Source organism: Papio anubis, chromosome 10 (assembly GCF_008728515.1).
Source record: "Papio anubis isolate 15944 chromosome 10, Panubis1.0, whole genome shotgun sequence".
Taxonomy (NCBI): Eukaryota; Metazoa; Chordata; class Mammalia; order Primates; family Cercopithecidae; genus Papio; species Papio anubis.
Window position 1 is genome coordinate 124,594,373 of NC_044985.1, and position 15,858 is coordinate 124,610,230.

Sequence of the window (15,858 nt, forward strand, 5' to 3'; positions counted from 1 at the left end):
GGTGAGCTCTGTCCACTGAATAAATACCAGATCTATAAAATTGGAAAGAAGACTTTATTTCCTAGAAAGGGGTAGGCCCTTCAGGGTGGCCAGCAGAGCCCGGGCCAGGCACCTGGAAGGAGGGGGTTGGGGCAGGAGCTTCTTGCTGAACAGGTCGGCTAAGCACACGCGCTCTCTGGGTTGCTGGAGGAGCCGTGAACATTCAGGAAGGGGTCGTCACTCATGCATACTGAACAAACACGCATGTGACATGCGTCTCAAGTTCCCTTAGGGGTGGACACGTGACATCTAAATGTGTTCCTATGAGACCCGTGCCTGGAAAGGTGAAGCAGCAACACAAAGGCGCTCAGTGCACAGCCTCTGGAAACCAACCAGAACCAGTCCCTGCTGGGTGGTCCCTGGTCAGAATTACAGAAATCAGACTCTTGGCCAATCAAACTCAGGGCTTGTGGCACAGAGGAGTGGGGCTGTGTGTCAGCGTCTGCAGTGGGTGAGCTGCACCTGAGTGAGTATGGCTCTCCTGGAGGCCAGTGCTGGTTTAGCTGCGAGAGCAAAAGAGAACCCTCCTGGCCGGCAGCCCCTGGTTTCTGCTTTTAAGTGTCTGTCCCGTGCGTGACTCCACCCCTGCCAGGCAGGGCTTCAGGTCTTGTTGACTATCTTATCGCCACGAGGAACCTGTTTTGTCAGTCTCCTCTCCGCCTTCACCTTCATGCGGGTGAGTGTGGTGTCCCAACCACAGACGGAGGGGCTGTGACGCGGCAGGTCCCACCTCCCGCTCTGTCATGGCGGAATTTTTGGCATGTTTTTCAGATTTCTTTGGAATCCCCTTGGCCGAGAGGGGTCTGTTCAGCTTGTTGGTGCGGGGGCTCGGGATTTCATTTCTGCTTCTCATATGGCAGGCGAGTGAAAACGTTTTAAGGGACTGTCCAAACCTTTCCCGAAGTGGTTGCGGTGTTTTAACTCTCGCCATTCATGTGTGACAGTTTTGGTGTCTTTAAAAGTCGGTGGTGTCGAGATTTAAAAACTGTCTCTCTTCCGCTGATTGTGCGGTTCTGACTCTTCCTGGCTTAAAGTTGCATTTCCCTCATGACAAAAACTTGTTAAACAATTAGTCCTGCACGGTCTGTCCATTCCAGTCTCCTCTGTTCATTTTTAAAGTGGGGTTGTGTGTCTTTTTATTGATTTGTGATAATTCTTTCTATATTCTGGATTCGAGATTTTTGTGTGAGATTTGTTTGGCAGTATCTCCGCAGACTTCCTGGTCATTTTCTGCGTAGTGTCTTTTGATAACTAGAGTATTTTCCTTCGAATAAAGCCAAATTGATTATTTTTAAATGCACTCGTCACTGCTTTCTCCTCCCTGCCCAGGAAATGTCTGTGCACTCTCAGGTCACAGCAATGTTCCCTGATGTTTTCTGCCAGACGTTTCATGATTTCCCTGTGAAGTGAGGTCAATGACACCTATTCAGATAGTCGGCGCTTCTTGCACAACATAAGGGTGCGGTTTTGTGTGTTTCCACGTGGACGTCCAGTTGCTCTGGACGCCACACCCAGCCCTGGCTCCACCTTGTGGGTACAAGGCTCTGCCTCTCCTTAGTGATGGGCAGTCAGAGTGGAAACCCCCACTCCCGCTTTGGGAAAGTCCCCAGATGTCTCTCCTGGACAGTGTTTCCCTCTGAGAAATGCAACATACCCCGTGGAGGCGAGGCTGGCTGTGACGCTGCCCCTGCTGCCCAGACCTCGGGCCGGGACCGGGCGGGCCGCACAGGCCTGGAGTGTGGCCGCTGGAGCCAGCTGGATGGAGGCCCGACTGTGGGAGGCAACTGGCCATCCCTGGCACTGGGAGGGCAACAGACAGGGGTGAAGGGGGGGTTGGGGTGCACAGGCCATGCTTTGGGGACCACAGCCTGGTTTCCAGCCCCTGGGATGCTGCCCCCACTCCCTGAGCTGCCCTCCTGGCCCTGGGCATGGGACCAGGACTGGAGGCAGAAAGCAAGGGGTGGGCTCTGTGTGGGGCAGTGCAGGCCACTCTCAGCCATCACCACCTGCCCAGAACCCCCTCAGCCTGGGCCGAGAGCCCACCTGGCCTATACCACACCCTGGAGGCCCCACATAGAGCCACCGAGCACAGAGCCCCCCAGCCCACAGCTCCAGGAGGGAGTAGCCAGAGCCACCCCCATCTCCCAGAATCCTTGCCCGGAGCCCCCATAGCCCCCTCCCATGGGCTCTGCTTAAGGACTGACCTTCCTGGACCTCTGGTGTCTGCCTGAGCAGAAGGTCAGAGAGCCCACGTCCTGAAGGGTATTAGAGTCCAGTGCCGGCCGGCCTGAGGCCCAGTTACCATCCAACAGGGTGCTGTTGGGGCTCCCTCTGTGGTTCTGAGTCAGGGCCCAGCCTCCCCCCATGACCAGGTCCTGTGCAAGCCCCCAGAGCTTGCCCTGCAGAGGACCCTGGCCAGCCCTGAGCCAGCCTCTGAGGGCCTCATGGGAGCCACTCCTGTCATCTGACCCGTGACCTGTCTAGGACACCTGCCCTCGGCCATGCAGGGCCTCACTCCTGCTCCTGAGCCAGTTCCGCCCGCCTCCCCGCATCCCCTCCAAGAAGCTGGGAGGGGCCCCTGGCAGGGGCTGCATCACTGCAGGGAACAGGCAGCGGATGCCCGGACTCCACCCAAGGCCAGAAGAGGTCTTCCTGGAAACGGGCAGCCCCTGAGAAATGAAACTGAAGCCGCAGTCACGTGGAGGTGGCGGTGCGTCAGGGTGGGGTGCAGGAAGCTGTGGGAAGGAAGTAGATCCGTATCTTATTTCTATGGCAGGACATAGTTCAAGCCACAGGGAGGGGAGGGGACCGTTGGAGGAACAGTGGAAGTAGGGGAGGGTCCACCCTGCACTTCCTCTCCCCGGAAACAGGTGCGAGGGGTGCCTGAGGCCTCTGCCCAGGCCACCTCCTCAGTGCCTGGCGGTCAGAGGGTCCACCCCAGTGTGCATGGGAACAGGCCTCCCTTCCACATGAAGGTCACCTGGGGCCACCTCGTGGGCCTTCCCTGTCCTTCCCGATCACTGGGGATGGGGGGAACTGGCCTTGGAAGGCCTGGGGACCCCTCTTGGTCAGCCTTGCCTCTGGCTCAGAGCTTTGGGCCAGGGCCCAACCTGATCCAGGACTGGCTGAGTGTCCCCCACACGGCCACTCTGCTCCCACACCTGGAGGTGGGACTTAGTCAACATGCCCTCCCAGAAGCAGCCAGATGGGGAGGGGGCTACGGGCTCCTCTGGTGTCACCCTGTGCCCGCAGCCTAGGAAGAAGGCCCCCACCTCGGGGCCAGGGGATGTCCTGGCATAGATGGAGCTGTTTGGTGTCACCTGGACCAGAGGCCTGTGGGACCCGGAGCCTCGGTGCCGTGCCTGGGAGACCCAGGCCTGGAGATGGCTCTGCAGACTTTACTGTCACAGGGCATGACGGCCCCATACTCGCAGGACCTCCCAGGAAACACCGAACTGGAAGGTTGTGGGTCCATTTGGAGGTGGCTGTGAGGGGCTGCTGGTGAGCAGGCTTGGGGGTCTGCTCATGGCCTGGGAGGTCAGGCTACCTTCAAGTCCCCACGGTGCCCCTCACCGTGCTGGAATGGGGTCTTCCTCCACCCCTGCCAGCCACGGCCTGCTGAGCCGCCTGCTGAAAGCCGCAGTGACACAGCCTGGGCTGGAGAAGACAGCGGCTCCAAAGACCCGCGGCAGCCACAGGCCCCTGTGGAAAGGAGGGCTGCGGCTGTCAGGAGCGCTTCTGCCTGATTTTGTAGGGTTGTGTGTGTGTAGGTTTTGTATGGACATGTCCAAAGAAAACATGTTAACTCGCTTCCCTCTGCTGTCCCATCACCACGTAGCATGAGAGGCACCGACTTATGTCACACTATTAAAGCCTCGTGAATTTTACAACAGAATGTTTATGTTATGGGATATCAGGGAATAAATAACCACCTTCAAGGACTTCATCTCCCCTGTTGGGGATGGGACGAGCATGTTTTCCGCTGTACCCAGGACACTTGTATCAGGTTTGGAGGAAGCGTGGCCTCAGTATGGTGTTTTTAGCCACACACTATGGTGTTTTTAGAAATTAAGTATGGCTTAAGGAGACGGGTACGGGTGCCAAGCTGACAAGGGGTGGACTCGCGATGCTTAACTTTTTGTGTCAAGTTGACTGGGCTCAGGGATGCCCAGAGAGCTGGCAAATCATGGCTTCTGGTGCGTCTGTAAGGGTGTTTCAGGAAGAGGTGAGGATTCGTCAGTCGGCTGAGGAAGGCAGATCTGCCCTCAGCTATGAGGGTGGGTAGCACCCAGCCCAGTGCAGACCCAGGCACAGGGGGCTCCTCTGTCTTCTTGGGCTGGGGCGTCTGTCTCCTCCTGCCCACAGACCAGGCATTTTTGGTTCCCAGGCCCTTGCGCTCTGGGAGTGACACCAGCGCTTCCTCGATTCTCAGGCCTTCGGGCTCGGACGGAATGATGCCACCGGCTGTCCCAGTTCACCGGCTTAGGGACAGCAGTTTGTGGGACTTCTCAGCCTCCATGATCAAGGAGCCGATTCCCATAAAAATCTCCTACATATATCTCCCCGGACTCTTTCTCTGGAGAACCCTGACTCCTATACTGGGGCCTAGAGGTTTGGTTGTAGCAGGCTCTGGGCCCTGATCCAGCACCCGGCGGTACCCCTAGCTCACGGGCCCTAGGTGGGGAGGGACAGTCGGCCTGAGGGAGGTGCCTCCTGGGCCCCACCGTGGGCTCCTGTGCAGACAGGCAGGGTGGGGAGCAAGGACAAGGCTGTCCCCTCCTCTGGCCTCCGCCTACAGGTGTGACTTCTTTCCAGCCTTTTCTGCGGGTGGGGGGTACACAGGGGCAGGCCAGCCCCAGGCGTCCTCAGGACTGCACCCTAGGCCTGCCCTGGGGGAGTGGGGATGGGGCTGGGGCCTCACCTTGCTCAGGACCCAATCCTGGGGCAGCTGCGCTCCTGGCTTTTCGCCTGCAGGACAGAGGGGCCTGGAGTGTCCTGGCCCTGCCGTGGGCAGCATGGTGTGGGCATGCAGGTGAGGCCTGCCTGAGGTGCCCAACCCCCTTTCTGCCAGCTGGGACCTCCTAGTTCAGTGATGTGTCTTCCTGTCTGGCATGTGAAGGGCTCTGCAGCTGTGGGGGCTGGACTGTGAGGACACAGGGAGCCTGGGAAAAGGGTTGGTGAAGGGTCCCTGTGGCTACAAGCCATGTGAAGAGGGGCAGGGCCAGGCTCCTATTTAAGCTATTGTGGGCCCAGGGGTCTCCTTGTCCAGGATGGAAAGCCTTGGAGCATGAGGCACAGGCCCCTCCCCCTCAGCCAGCCAAAGCCTCGAGGGCCGGTCACAGCCCGGACAAGCTCAGTCCCCTCCAAAGGTGCTGCCCGACACCGGGCCTCGCACGCCGCATCCCCCCCCAGTTCTACCCTGGGATCCTCACACACCCACACAGGCAAGGGGAGAAGCCAGGGCACCCCTAGGCTTGGCAGAGCAGGGGATCCCCACTATGTCATCTTCGTTCGGTCCCTCCTGGGGGAACCAGGGGCCTGTGGGTGAAGGAAGTTAACCCTGGAAGGGCCTGGGGACATCTCTGGACCAGCCTCACCCTGGCTTTGATCTTTGTTCCAGGGCCCAGACAGACCACTTTGTTCCCACACCTGGCTCAAGGTGGGACGGAGACCTTCCCAGCCTTCCCAGAGCTAACCCAGAGGAGTGCACAGGGTGGGTAGGCAGAGGGTTCAGGGGCCGCTTCCAATGGGGTGAGGCTGAGGAAAGGGTGCTGTGAGCTGAGCAAGGACTCCGATCCATTTCTGCTCATCTGCCCCCAGAGCCGCAGGGAATGCCGGACCCACCTGAGCTGGGGGCATATGGGGCTCAGCACTGCACTGTGGCGCCCAATGGGAAGCCCCTGCTCTCTTCCGCCTCTCCCTGACCTTGAGGATTGGAACCTTGGGGAGCCTTGAGTGAGGTCCCCTCCCAGGAAATACTGAGCTGAGACACTGCGGGCCCATTTTGAGGTGGCTGTGAGGGGGTGCAGGTGAGTGTACTTGGGGTTCCTTCAAGGCCAGTCCCAGCAGGTCACCTGCGGAAGGCCCTGGGCAGGTGCTCCTCCCTGTCCTGGAACACCATTCTTCCCCATCGCCCCGGAGGACCAGGCTCAGGCAAGGCTGGGGATCACGACTGTTTATTGCCCCATCCCTGTCAGTACCCAGCTGAGCCAACCCAGGACCAATGGGGCTCCACAACCAGGTGTCCCCCCGACACGGGGCCCGCGCATCCCTGGTGGCCTGGGCCCCCACCAGGAAGCTGCACCACAATGATGACGGTGGACTTGTTCCTGATCTGATAGTCCTGGAGCTTTTTCTCCGGGTCCAGGCGGTAGTTGGCAAACATCAAAAGGAAATCCATGGTGTCTGGGGCAGACAGCAGGCGCGTCAGCCTGGGCCTGGCCTCCGAATCCCCGCAGGGCCCTGGCTGGGGGAGGGATCCCAGCATATTCCCCAAGAGAGGTGAGGGGACAGTGTTTTGGGGGTCTGCACTCTCAGTTCCTTTCTTGGGGCATTTCACCTGCTGGGGTGAGCTCCGTACCCTGTCAGTTTGCTGGGCTTATACCCACATCCTGTCTGAATTTAGGGGGCAAAGGGAGCACAGAGGAGGGGCTCAGAGAAGGCAGAAATCAGGGGCAGGCCCTCCCCGGGATGGAGGAGCCCTGAGTGCAAGCGTGGGGCCTCTCCTTGTCCAGCAAGGACGCCAAGGAGGTTGGCCGCTGCTGAACCCCCAAACCTCCACATCCAGAGACGGAAATGGAGACTCCACCAGGAGTTACGGAGTGCCACCCTGCCGGGCACAGACCCCAGAGTGAGGAACCGCAGGACCCGCAGCAAAGCCCCCAGGCCTCATGTCCACCCCAAGCCCTGGATGGGGACCCAGCCATCCCCTCCCCATTCGTAGCCCTAGGGGAGACCCAGAGCCCTGCCCAGGACTCCTCACCTGGAGTCGAGCCCACCCCCCTGCTCACCTGCCTTCAGCACAGCCTTGGACACCAACTTCATCAGCCACTTCACAGTCATGGTATTGAATTCCTCCTCAGAACTGGCCACATCCAGCACCGTGTTCTTGCCCATGACACCGTGTACCACCAGCTGGTACATCATCTTCCTCCCGGAGCTGACAACGGGCAGACAGGACGGCCTGCAGCTGCAGCTGCTGCTGCTCTGGGGGCCCCTCCTGCCCCTCCCCTCCTTCCTCCCGAGGTGCCTCCTCTCTTTCCTCCTCAGGGCCCTCCCCCCTCCCTGATCCCCTGCCCTTGGGGATTTCTACTTTTCCTGCCTTCCCCAGGCAGCTTTGGCTCCCTAAGAGTTTGGCTGAGAAAGGGCTGCGCCTGCTCAAGCTGCTAGGGCTCTCGGAGGGCGCGTGTGTCCCTGTGCACCTTGGCGTGTGTGACACACGTCAGAGGGTCTGTGTGTCCCTGTGCACCTTTGTGTGTCCCTGTGCACCTTTGTGTGTGTGACACACGTGTTGGAGGGTGTGCATGTCCCTGTGCACCTTTGCATGTGTGACACGTGAGTGTGCATGTCCCCGTGTGGTGAGGATCTGCAGATTCTGTGTGTGTGCATTCCTGTGTGTCCTGGTGTCTTGTGTCCCTCCATGCATGTGTGGTGTGAGCGTGTGTCCCTGTGTCTCTGTCTGCATGTGTCCCCTGCATGTGTGTGGTGTGAGCATGTGTGTCCCTGTGTCCCCATTAATCCATGTGTTCCTCCACGTGTGTGGCATGAGTGCATGTCCATGTCTCCGTCTATCTGCCTATGTCCCTCCACATGTGTGTGGTGTGAGTGTGCGGGTCCCCATGTCTCCGTCTCTCTGTGTGTGTCCCTCCACGTCTCTGTCCTTGTGTCTCCGTCTCTCTGCATGTGTCCCTCCACGTGTGTGTGGCATGAGCGTGCATGTCCCCATGTCTCTGTCCATATGTGTCCCTCCATGTGTGTGTGGTGTGAGCGTGTGTGTCCCCGTGTCTCCATCTGTGTGTATCCCTCGTGTGTGTGTGGCATGAGCGTGTGTGTGGCATGTGCATGCGTGTCCCCATGTCTCCATCTGTGTGTGTTCCTCCACGTGTGTGTAGCATGAGCGTGCATGTCCCTGTGTCTCCGTCTGTGTGTCCCTCCGTGTGTGTGGAGTGTGCGTGTCCCGTGTCTCCATCTGTGTGTGTCCCTCTGCATGTGTGTGGCATGAGCATGCGTGTCCCCATGTCTCCATCTGTGTGTGTCCCTCTGCATGTGTGTGGCATGAGCATGCGGGTCCCTGTGTCTCTGTGTGTCCCTCCGTGTGTGTGTGTGTGGTGTGAGCGTGCGGGTCCCTGTGTCTCTGTGTGTGTCCCTCCGTGTGTGTGTGGGGTGAGCGTGCGGGTCCCTGTGTCTCTGTGTGTGTCCCTCCGTGTGTGTGTGGTGTGAGCGTGCGGGTCCCTGTGTCTCTGTGTGTGTCCCTCCGTGTGTGTGGTGTGTGGCGTCTTGGTCCCTGTATGTCTCTGTGTGATATTACCGTGTGTGTATGGTGTGGCGTGCGAGGTCCTGTCTCTGTGTGTCCCTCCGTGTGTGTGGTGTGGCGAGTCCCTGTGTCTCTGTGTGTGTCCCTCCGTGTGTGTGTGGTGTGAGCGTGCGGGTCCCTGTGTCTCTGTGTGTGTCCCTCTGTGTGTGTGTGTGTGGTGTGAGCGTGTGGGTCCCTGTGCTCTCTGTGTGTGTGTCCCTCTGTGTGTGTGTGGTGTGAGCGTGTGGGTCCCTGTGTCTCTGTGTGTGTCCTTCCGTGTGTGTGTGGTGTGAGCGTGTGGGTCCCTGTGTCTCTGTGTGTGTCCCTCCATGTGTGTGTGGTGTGAGCGTGCGGGTCCCTGTGTGGTGGGGTCTGAACGCATCTGGATGTGAGCTCTCCTGTCCTAGCTGCTCCCAGACAGTGCAGGTGACCAAGGAGGATGGTGCCGTCTACCTCCTCCACCCTCAGGAGCAGGTCATGTGAGGAAGGTTGGGGGGCTGGGGACCCCTTCCTTCCTTCCTCCTTCTCTGTAGATTCTCAGCTGTGCTGCAGAAAGCCTGTCTGGGCAGGATCCTCACCGGGGACAAAGCCCCTCCTCCCATTGCGGACTCCTCAGCCCTGCACCGCCTCTCGGTCCATCTCGGATTCTGGTTAAGCCATGGTGGACAGCTCTGTGTGGGCTTAGACACCGCACGGGAGCCTGCTCGTCCACTGACAATAGTTCCTAGGGGGAGGGTGTCGCAGCCCTGGGTCCTCAGCCCTGGAAGCTGAGTCTGCAGGACCTGCTCCGTGTTCTGGGCTCCCATGTCTGCAGATGCTCCCAGAAGCTGACCCTCCTAAAACTCCTTCTCAAAGCCTTTGCCCCTCCCTGGTGGCACCTCAATCTTCACTCCTCCCCTTCAGCCAATGGCAGACAAAGTCAGGCCACAGAACACAGATCTGTGATGTGCAGATCTTAACACTGGTCCAAAATCTGCTTTTTCAGAAACTTTCTGCGTATAAAGTCCATAGCTGGACTGGGGCTGTGCAGCTGGATCCTTTGCTGCAGGATGCACCATGGAATCTTTTCACCAGACACCCGTGGGGTGGGCGCTCACCAGAAACAAAACCACCCCTCGTGCCTGCTGGGCCATGAGGCCAGGGGTCTGCATCGGCGGCCAGCAGCCTCTTCTGTAAAGGGCCGGTCGGTGAACATCCTCAGCCTCCTCCGTGAGGTGCCCACGCTGTCGGCGGAGGGTGGAGGCGGCCGCAGACACTGGAGGATGACGCGGACGAAGGCCAAGCTGAGCTCCCATGACTCCGTTTATGGAAATAGGCAGTGCCCATCTGGCTGTGGTTTGAGACCCCGGCTCTGCACATCCCAACCCAGGAAGGGCTGCCTTGGACACTCTTCCTGGCTGCCCTGCATGGGCTGTAGTGTTTATGGAAGCGCGGCAAGAATCTCTGGCCAAAGCCCCGGCTCCCACTTGGCTAGAGGAAGAGGCAGCTGGAGTCCTGTGCGTGTCCCTGACAGCTCGGGCCCGGGAGTGGAGGAGGGAGAATGGCTGGGCTTCCAGGGCAGAAGCAGCACCCCCTGAAGAGGTGGCCCATGAGGAGCACAGGGGCCTTTGGGGTGCGTTGTTCCTCTTGGAGCCAGCGGCCCCTGGTCCCGAGCCAGCGTCCTCTGAGCAGAGGCTCTGGCTCCTGCTGTGGGTGCACTCAGTGCCCCGCCCGCTCCTATCCTGAGCAGAGCTGCTGCCCGTGGTAGCGCGGGGCCTCCTGTCACACCCTCTCTTCAAGAACCGAGTTTTATTGACAGAGCTGGAAGCTTCGCCGTAGCGGACTTTGTTCTTGCAGGACCAAGGCCAGCTTTTCTAAGCAGAGCAGAGCATGGCCATGATTCTGCTTCATGAGCTAAGGCTTCTTTCCACTGAGTGATTTTCCCCACATCAGAGTTCTTGAGCCGCCAGAATTCCGGATGGCAGCTGTGAAACTGCCATCCCAGAGGACACCCAGGAGGCCATACTGTGGGAGCACCAGCAGCACAGCCTGAAAGAGGTGCCGATTCAGATGGAGAAGACCCCGCGAGAACAGCCAGGGGCGGTCAGGATGAGGCTGTGCAATCTCTTGAGATTCCTGGTAAAGCCAGGGACACCTCTGTCGAGGCAGCTTGTGACTGAGTTTCCCAGTGAAGCCACTCAAAAACAGCCACAGCCCAGTCAGCAGGGGGCCAGGAGCCTCTCCCATCCTGGGCAGAGGGAAGGCGGGGCAGTTCACAGGGACCCAAAGCCAAGACTAAGCCCTTGTAAGGATTTGGGGTGGCGGCTAGGCTGGTGGGGGCCCCTTCTGAGCTCCTCCCTATGGGACCTGCAGCCTTTTCTTCCTGGGGACACAGCTCCCAGGCACAGCATTTGTGCCAGACTGGAGATCCTGAACCTGTCCCACAACCTGGCCATGGCCCCATTTTTAGGAAAACAAAATGAACCCGTAGTGAAGGGCATTGTGAGATCTGCACACCGCAGCCCTGGCCTTTCTGGGAGGCTCCCGGTAAGAGGGATGCGAGGTCTGGAGAAAGTGCACATGGTCATGGCCTCCAGGGGTCTGGGCCAGGCAGGGGTCAGAGGAAGCTGTAAGTTCTTCCTTCGAGTGAAAATGTGGAAGCTCGCAATAAGGAGAGGAAAATAATCCTATGCTGAGATAAAGATTAAAGAATGAAACTTCTATCTGGGAAGCTGTGAACACTGTATTATTATTATAATGGTTCTGTTTTATTACTGTTGTCAATATCCTACTGTATCCAATTTATAAATTAAAATTGATCATAGGTGTGTATGTATAGGAAAAAACATAGTGTCTACAGGGTTCGGTACTATCCGCAGTTTCAGGCACCCACTGTGGGTCTCGGAACGTGTCCCCTGCAGGTAAGTGGGGGCTCCTTAGTGTCTACAGGGTTCGGTACTGTCTGCAGGTTCAGGCACCCACCATGGGTCTCGGAGCGTGTCCCCTGCGGGGGCTTCTTAGTGTCTATAGGGTTTGGTACTGTCTGTAGTTTCAGGCACCCACTGTGTGTCTCCGAGCGTCTCCCCTGCAGGTAAGCGAGGGCTCCTGTATTGACATGTTGTGCCACAGTCAACCTTCCATTTCCCTGGGTTCCCTGTCCTTAGATTCAACCAGCCTCCGAGACAAAATATTCAGGAAAAAAAGCTAACAGTACAATGATAAATAATAGAAGTAAAAAACAACACAGTGTAACGACCACGTATGGAGCATTTACATTGTATCGGGCATGATAAGTAATCCGGGGGATTTAAAGCAGAGGGCGTGCTTAGGTCATATGCAAACGCAACACCATTTCATAGGAAGAACCTGAGCACCTGTGGGTTTTGGTGTCCTCAGGGGGTCCTGGAACAAGTGTCCTGTGGATCTGAGGGATGACTGTATACAAAGAGTGTGTAGCACACAAGTTACAGAAAATAACAATACGTGCAACTTATGCGAAATTCCATGTGGCCATCGACCCTCTTAGGATGCTTCAGTTGGTTTTTGCCAAACTCTTGTGCCCTCGGCCAACCTGTGGTTTCGAGTGACCCAGGTCCTGACAAAATCAGACGGCCACTGGGAACCTCAGTCATGAGCTGCCCCAGCAGAGGCGTTGCTGGCTTCACTGGGAACCTCAGGCACGAGCTGCCTCCCTTCCTGAAGTCACAATCCACACAGAGACAATCCACAGAGCAGAAGGTCACGCCCTGGTCTGCAGCACCTGTGGGTTTCCAGCTGCCCAGGGGCCTCACCTGTGCCACCGGGGCGGGGAGAGGGGGGCAGTGCCTGCCCGCAGCATTTCTACCATACAGCGACAACAGATGTAAGCGACCCCCAAAAATAGTTGTAAAAAACAATTAGGAAGTCTTGAGTTTAGGTAATTATTACCTTAATAGGTATTTAAGTACCTATTTTATTAAGTACCTATTTTATTAAGATTTATTTAAGTACAAATTTCTGTGATTTGTTCACAGTGGCTGTGTTTAATGACTGGCCTTCCACATCTTTGAACGTTTAGCAGCGGATCCCTTGAGTGGGTGAGACAGGGAAGACCCTCTGCTTCCCAGAGAGGGCGAGGAGCAGATTTGCTGTGTCTTTTGTTCACTCTTGCACAGGTGTTTGCTCCCGGGGCACCTATAGGTGAGGAGTTGTAGAGTGCAGATGCCCCATGCTAGGCCACCTGTTTCCATCCCACGTGCAGGCCCAGGTTAGTTAGATGTTCCAGCCCCCGAGGGGAAGCTCTTGGGCTCACTTTGGGGTCACAGCTCTGAGGGGGAGAAGCTGCCCCGGAGGCCAGAGTAGGGTAGAAGCAGCCACCAGCATGGCACCCATGAGGGGTGATGCTCAGGACAGTGACCTGAGACCTTGGGGTCTGCCTTCAGCACGTGGAAAGTCCCTCCACTGTCAACCCGGGTGGAGTCATGCAGGAAATGGGGCTCCGCGCCTTCCTGAGTGCCCACCTGAACCTGGAGTGGGTTGGATGGTAGCGCCAGTGCTCCTCTGTCCGGGTGCGGGGTTCTGCCCCGTCCCAGTGTGTCTCTGGGCAGGGTTATCAGGGCCACCCTGTGCCCTGGAGTTCAGAGCCTTCTGAGGCTGACCTGTCCCTCCTCATGGTCCAGCCCTCGTCCTGACTATTCTCCTGGTCTGCAGAGATCTTCCTGTCCTCATGTCCACTGTCTGTCTGCAGTTGCTTGGAGAAGGTAGGTTCCATCCTCATGTGAACAGCGGACAGTGCGTGAGAGGAGAGCCCTGGGGACCCCACCCTGCTCTGCCCAGCCTCCCCACCAAGCACCCCTTGTTCCGCCTCTAGTTCTGCTGGGCTGGAGCTCCCTGGGTGGGAGTCTGGCCTGGGACTGGCCCTAGATAGCTTCAGGATAGGAAGCCTTCCGCCCTGGGGGTTGCAAGGGTCCCCGAAGGCAACGTCCAGGCTGGCAGGGTAGTGGGTGCTGGAGACAGACCTGGGGAAGTGGCTAGGGCTGGGGGTGAGCCAGTGGTGGGGGCCAGGAAGCGAGGTCAGGCTCGGGCTGGAGACGTAGGTGGCAGCTGCTTCACCAAAGCAGGACGCTGTGGGGAAAGAGGGGGACCATTATTCCTAAAGAAACAACAGCTAGATTTAGAAAATCTCCACCAGGAGGGAAGCCCTAAGCTCTGTACTTTGTATAAATAAACGGTGTCTGTGAAATCCAAGATATTCTAAAACATCTTCTAAGCAGGAATAATTCCTGCATTTCATGATGAGGGGTTCAGTGACTTTTGAGAGGTCACACAGCGGTCACCAGCAGCGCGACCTGGACTGAGGGGACCTGGACCCCCTCAGCGCCTGGCCCAGACTCCCCTATCTGAGTGTGGGCTGCTCAGCGCCCTGGGCTGAGCCTCAGTTGCTGGCCCGGGAAGCCCCACCTTGCCCCCAGCCTATGGTGGGCCGGCTCCAGGCAGGCCCGGGGGGATTCTGTGGAGACCCCCTCCCTGTCCATCTCTATCAACCACCCCCTGCTCCTCCCGGAGCTTCCCCCTTGGAATCCAGCTGGAATCCAAGCCCCAAACACCCTCCGTTTTCAGGGTCGTGCTCTCCAGCTGGAAGGGCCAGGGGAGGGCTCTGGGACGGGACACACTGGGGACTCCCGAGGCAGGGGCATGAATGCCATCCTGGCACTCTAGACTGGGGACTGCCAAGGCAGGGGCGTGAATCATCTGGCACTCTGGGCGGGACACCAGGCAGGTGAATGCCATCTGGGCCTCTGGAGCTGGGGACTGCCAAGGCAGGGGCGTGAATGCCATCCTGGCACTCTAGACTATGGGGACTGTGACAGGCGTGGGCTGCTCTGGCACTCTGGGCTGAGACTCTGAGGCCAGGGCATGAGAATGCCATCTGGTCATGCCCTTCTCCCGGGACCAAGGTCCCCATGGACGCTGGCTGGGCACTGAGCCTGGTGTGGTGTGGCACTGCCAGGGCTGTCTCTCCCCTGGGGCTTTCCCACCGCTGGTCTTGCTCCGAGGGAGGCAGAGGCCAGGTGGACGTCCCGCCTGAGGACGGTGGCCAGCAACCCTTCTGCTGTTGCCTCGCCTGTGGCCACATCAGGCTCTCCCCGTCTCTCAAGCCTCCAGGCCTCTGCTCTGGGGTACACAGAAGTGGGCAGAGGCTGTCACAGCGTGCACAGGGCAAGATGGTGCAGGGGCTGTGGGTGGCAGTGAGGGCATGATTCTGGCCACCCCATGTGGAGGAGGCTGGATGTGTGGAGGTCCCAGGTCTGAGTTGACTCAGGACCCCAGAGAGGGCATCCAACTGGGCTGCTTGGGGTGTCTCTTCCTGGGGGCCTGTCATGGAGCAGGAGCTGGGGCGGCTTTCACTCCATCCACTCTTGAGCCAAGACCCACAAGCGTCTGGCTGGGGCAGGGCCAGACCTGCAGATGTGGTGGCCTTGGCCACAGGCAGTGCCCTGACTCACCTTGAAGCCTGGCACCTCCCTTCCTCCATCTCTGAGGGGCAGCCTTCTCTGGTGGCCATGGCCTCCACTCCTCCTTCTCTGGTGGCCACAGCTTCCCCTCTTCCTTCTCTGGTGGCCACGGCCTCTGCTCCTCCTTCTCTGGTGGCCATGGCCTCCACTCCTCCTTCTCTGGCTGCCATGGCCTCTGCTCCTCCTTCTCTGGTGGCCACAGCCTCCACTCCTCCCTCTCTGGAGGCCATGGCATCCCCTTCATTTTCCAGCTTGGCATCTCCACTCCTTCCTGACTTGAGGGAGCCAGTCCATTCTCTGTGGCCACGGCCTCCTCCTTCTTTCTGGTGGTTATGGCTCAGCCTCCTCCTTCCTCTGGTTGCCGGTTCTACTCCTCCTTCTGGCTGCCATGATTCTCCTCCTCCTTTAGCCCAGGCTTACACCCACTCCTTCCTTCCTTAGCTGCCACAGCCTCCTTCCTCCTTTCTTTCCAGGGCTAATGGTTCTCCTCCTCTTTCTCTATTGCTATGGTCTTTGTTCTCTCTTCTGGCTAGCAGGGTTTCTCCTCCTTCCTCCTTCTCTGGTGGCTATGGTCTTCCTCCTTCTGGTGGCCACACGGCTCTGTCTCTCCTTCTCTTCTCTGAGCTGCCACGTCTCCCCTTCTTCCTTCTCTGGTGGCCACACAACTTCCTCCTTTCTCATACAGCTCCTGTTCTCCTTCTCTGGCTGCTTAGTCTCTTCCTCCTCCTTCTCTGGCTTTTCTGCCAGGCATTAGAACCTCTATCCAGAACCTTCTCTCTGACAGCTGACTGGGCAGACGCTAGGCATGGCTGTAACTGAACTAGCATAACACAC

General features: G+C 58.3%; 1 protein-coding gene across 17 annotated transcripts in view; it reads right to left on the reverse strand.

Moving 5' to 3' along the window:
- Nucleotides 1-11,780: 11,780 nt before the first annotated feature.
- LOC103876647 (ubiquitin carboxyl-terminal hydrolase 47-like) overlaps nt 11,781-15,858 on the reverse strand; it is a 28,933-nt gene continuing 24,855 nt past the window's right edge. For 13 of the 17 annotated variants that reach the window (XM_031651680.1, XM_031651677.1, XM_031651678.1 and 10 more), the window contains 2 exons: nt 15,016-15,208; nt 13,490-13,633 (listed from right to left, as the gene is read on the reverse strand). In XM_031651680.1, coding sequence (XP_031507540.1) covers nt 13,618-13,633; nt 15,016-15,208 — 209 coding nt within the window. In that variant the 3' untranslated portion in view covers nt 13,490-13,617. Of the gene's footprint in view, nt 13,634-15,015; nt 15,209-15,858 lie in introns of all 17 variants that reach the window. The other 4 variants (XR_002516376.2, XM_031651673.1, XM_021924244.2 and 1 more) reach the window with 4 other exon arrangements.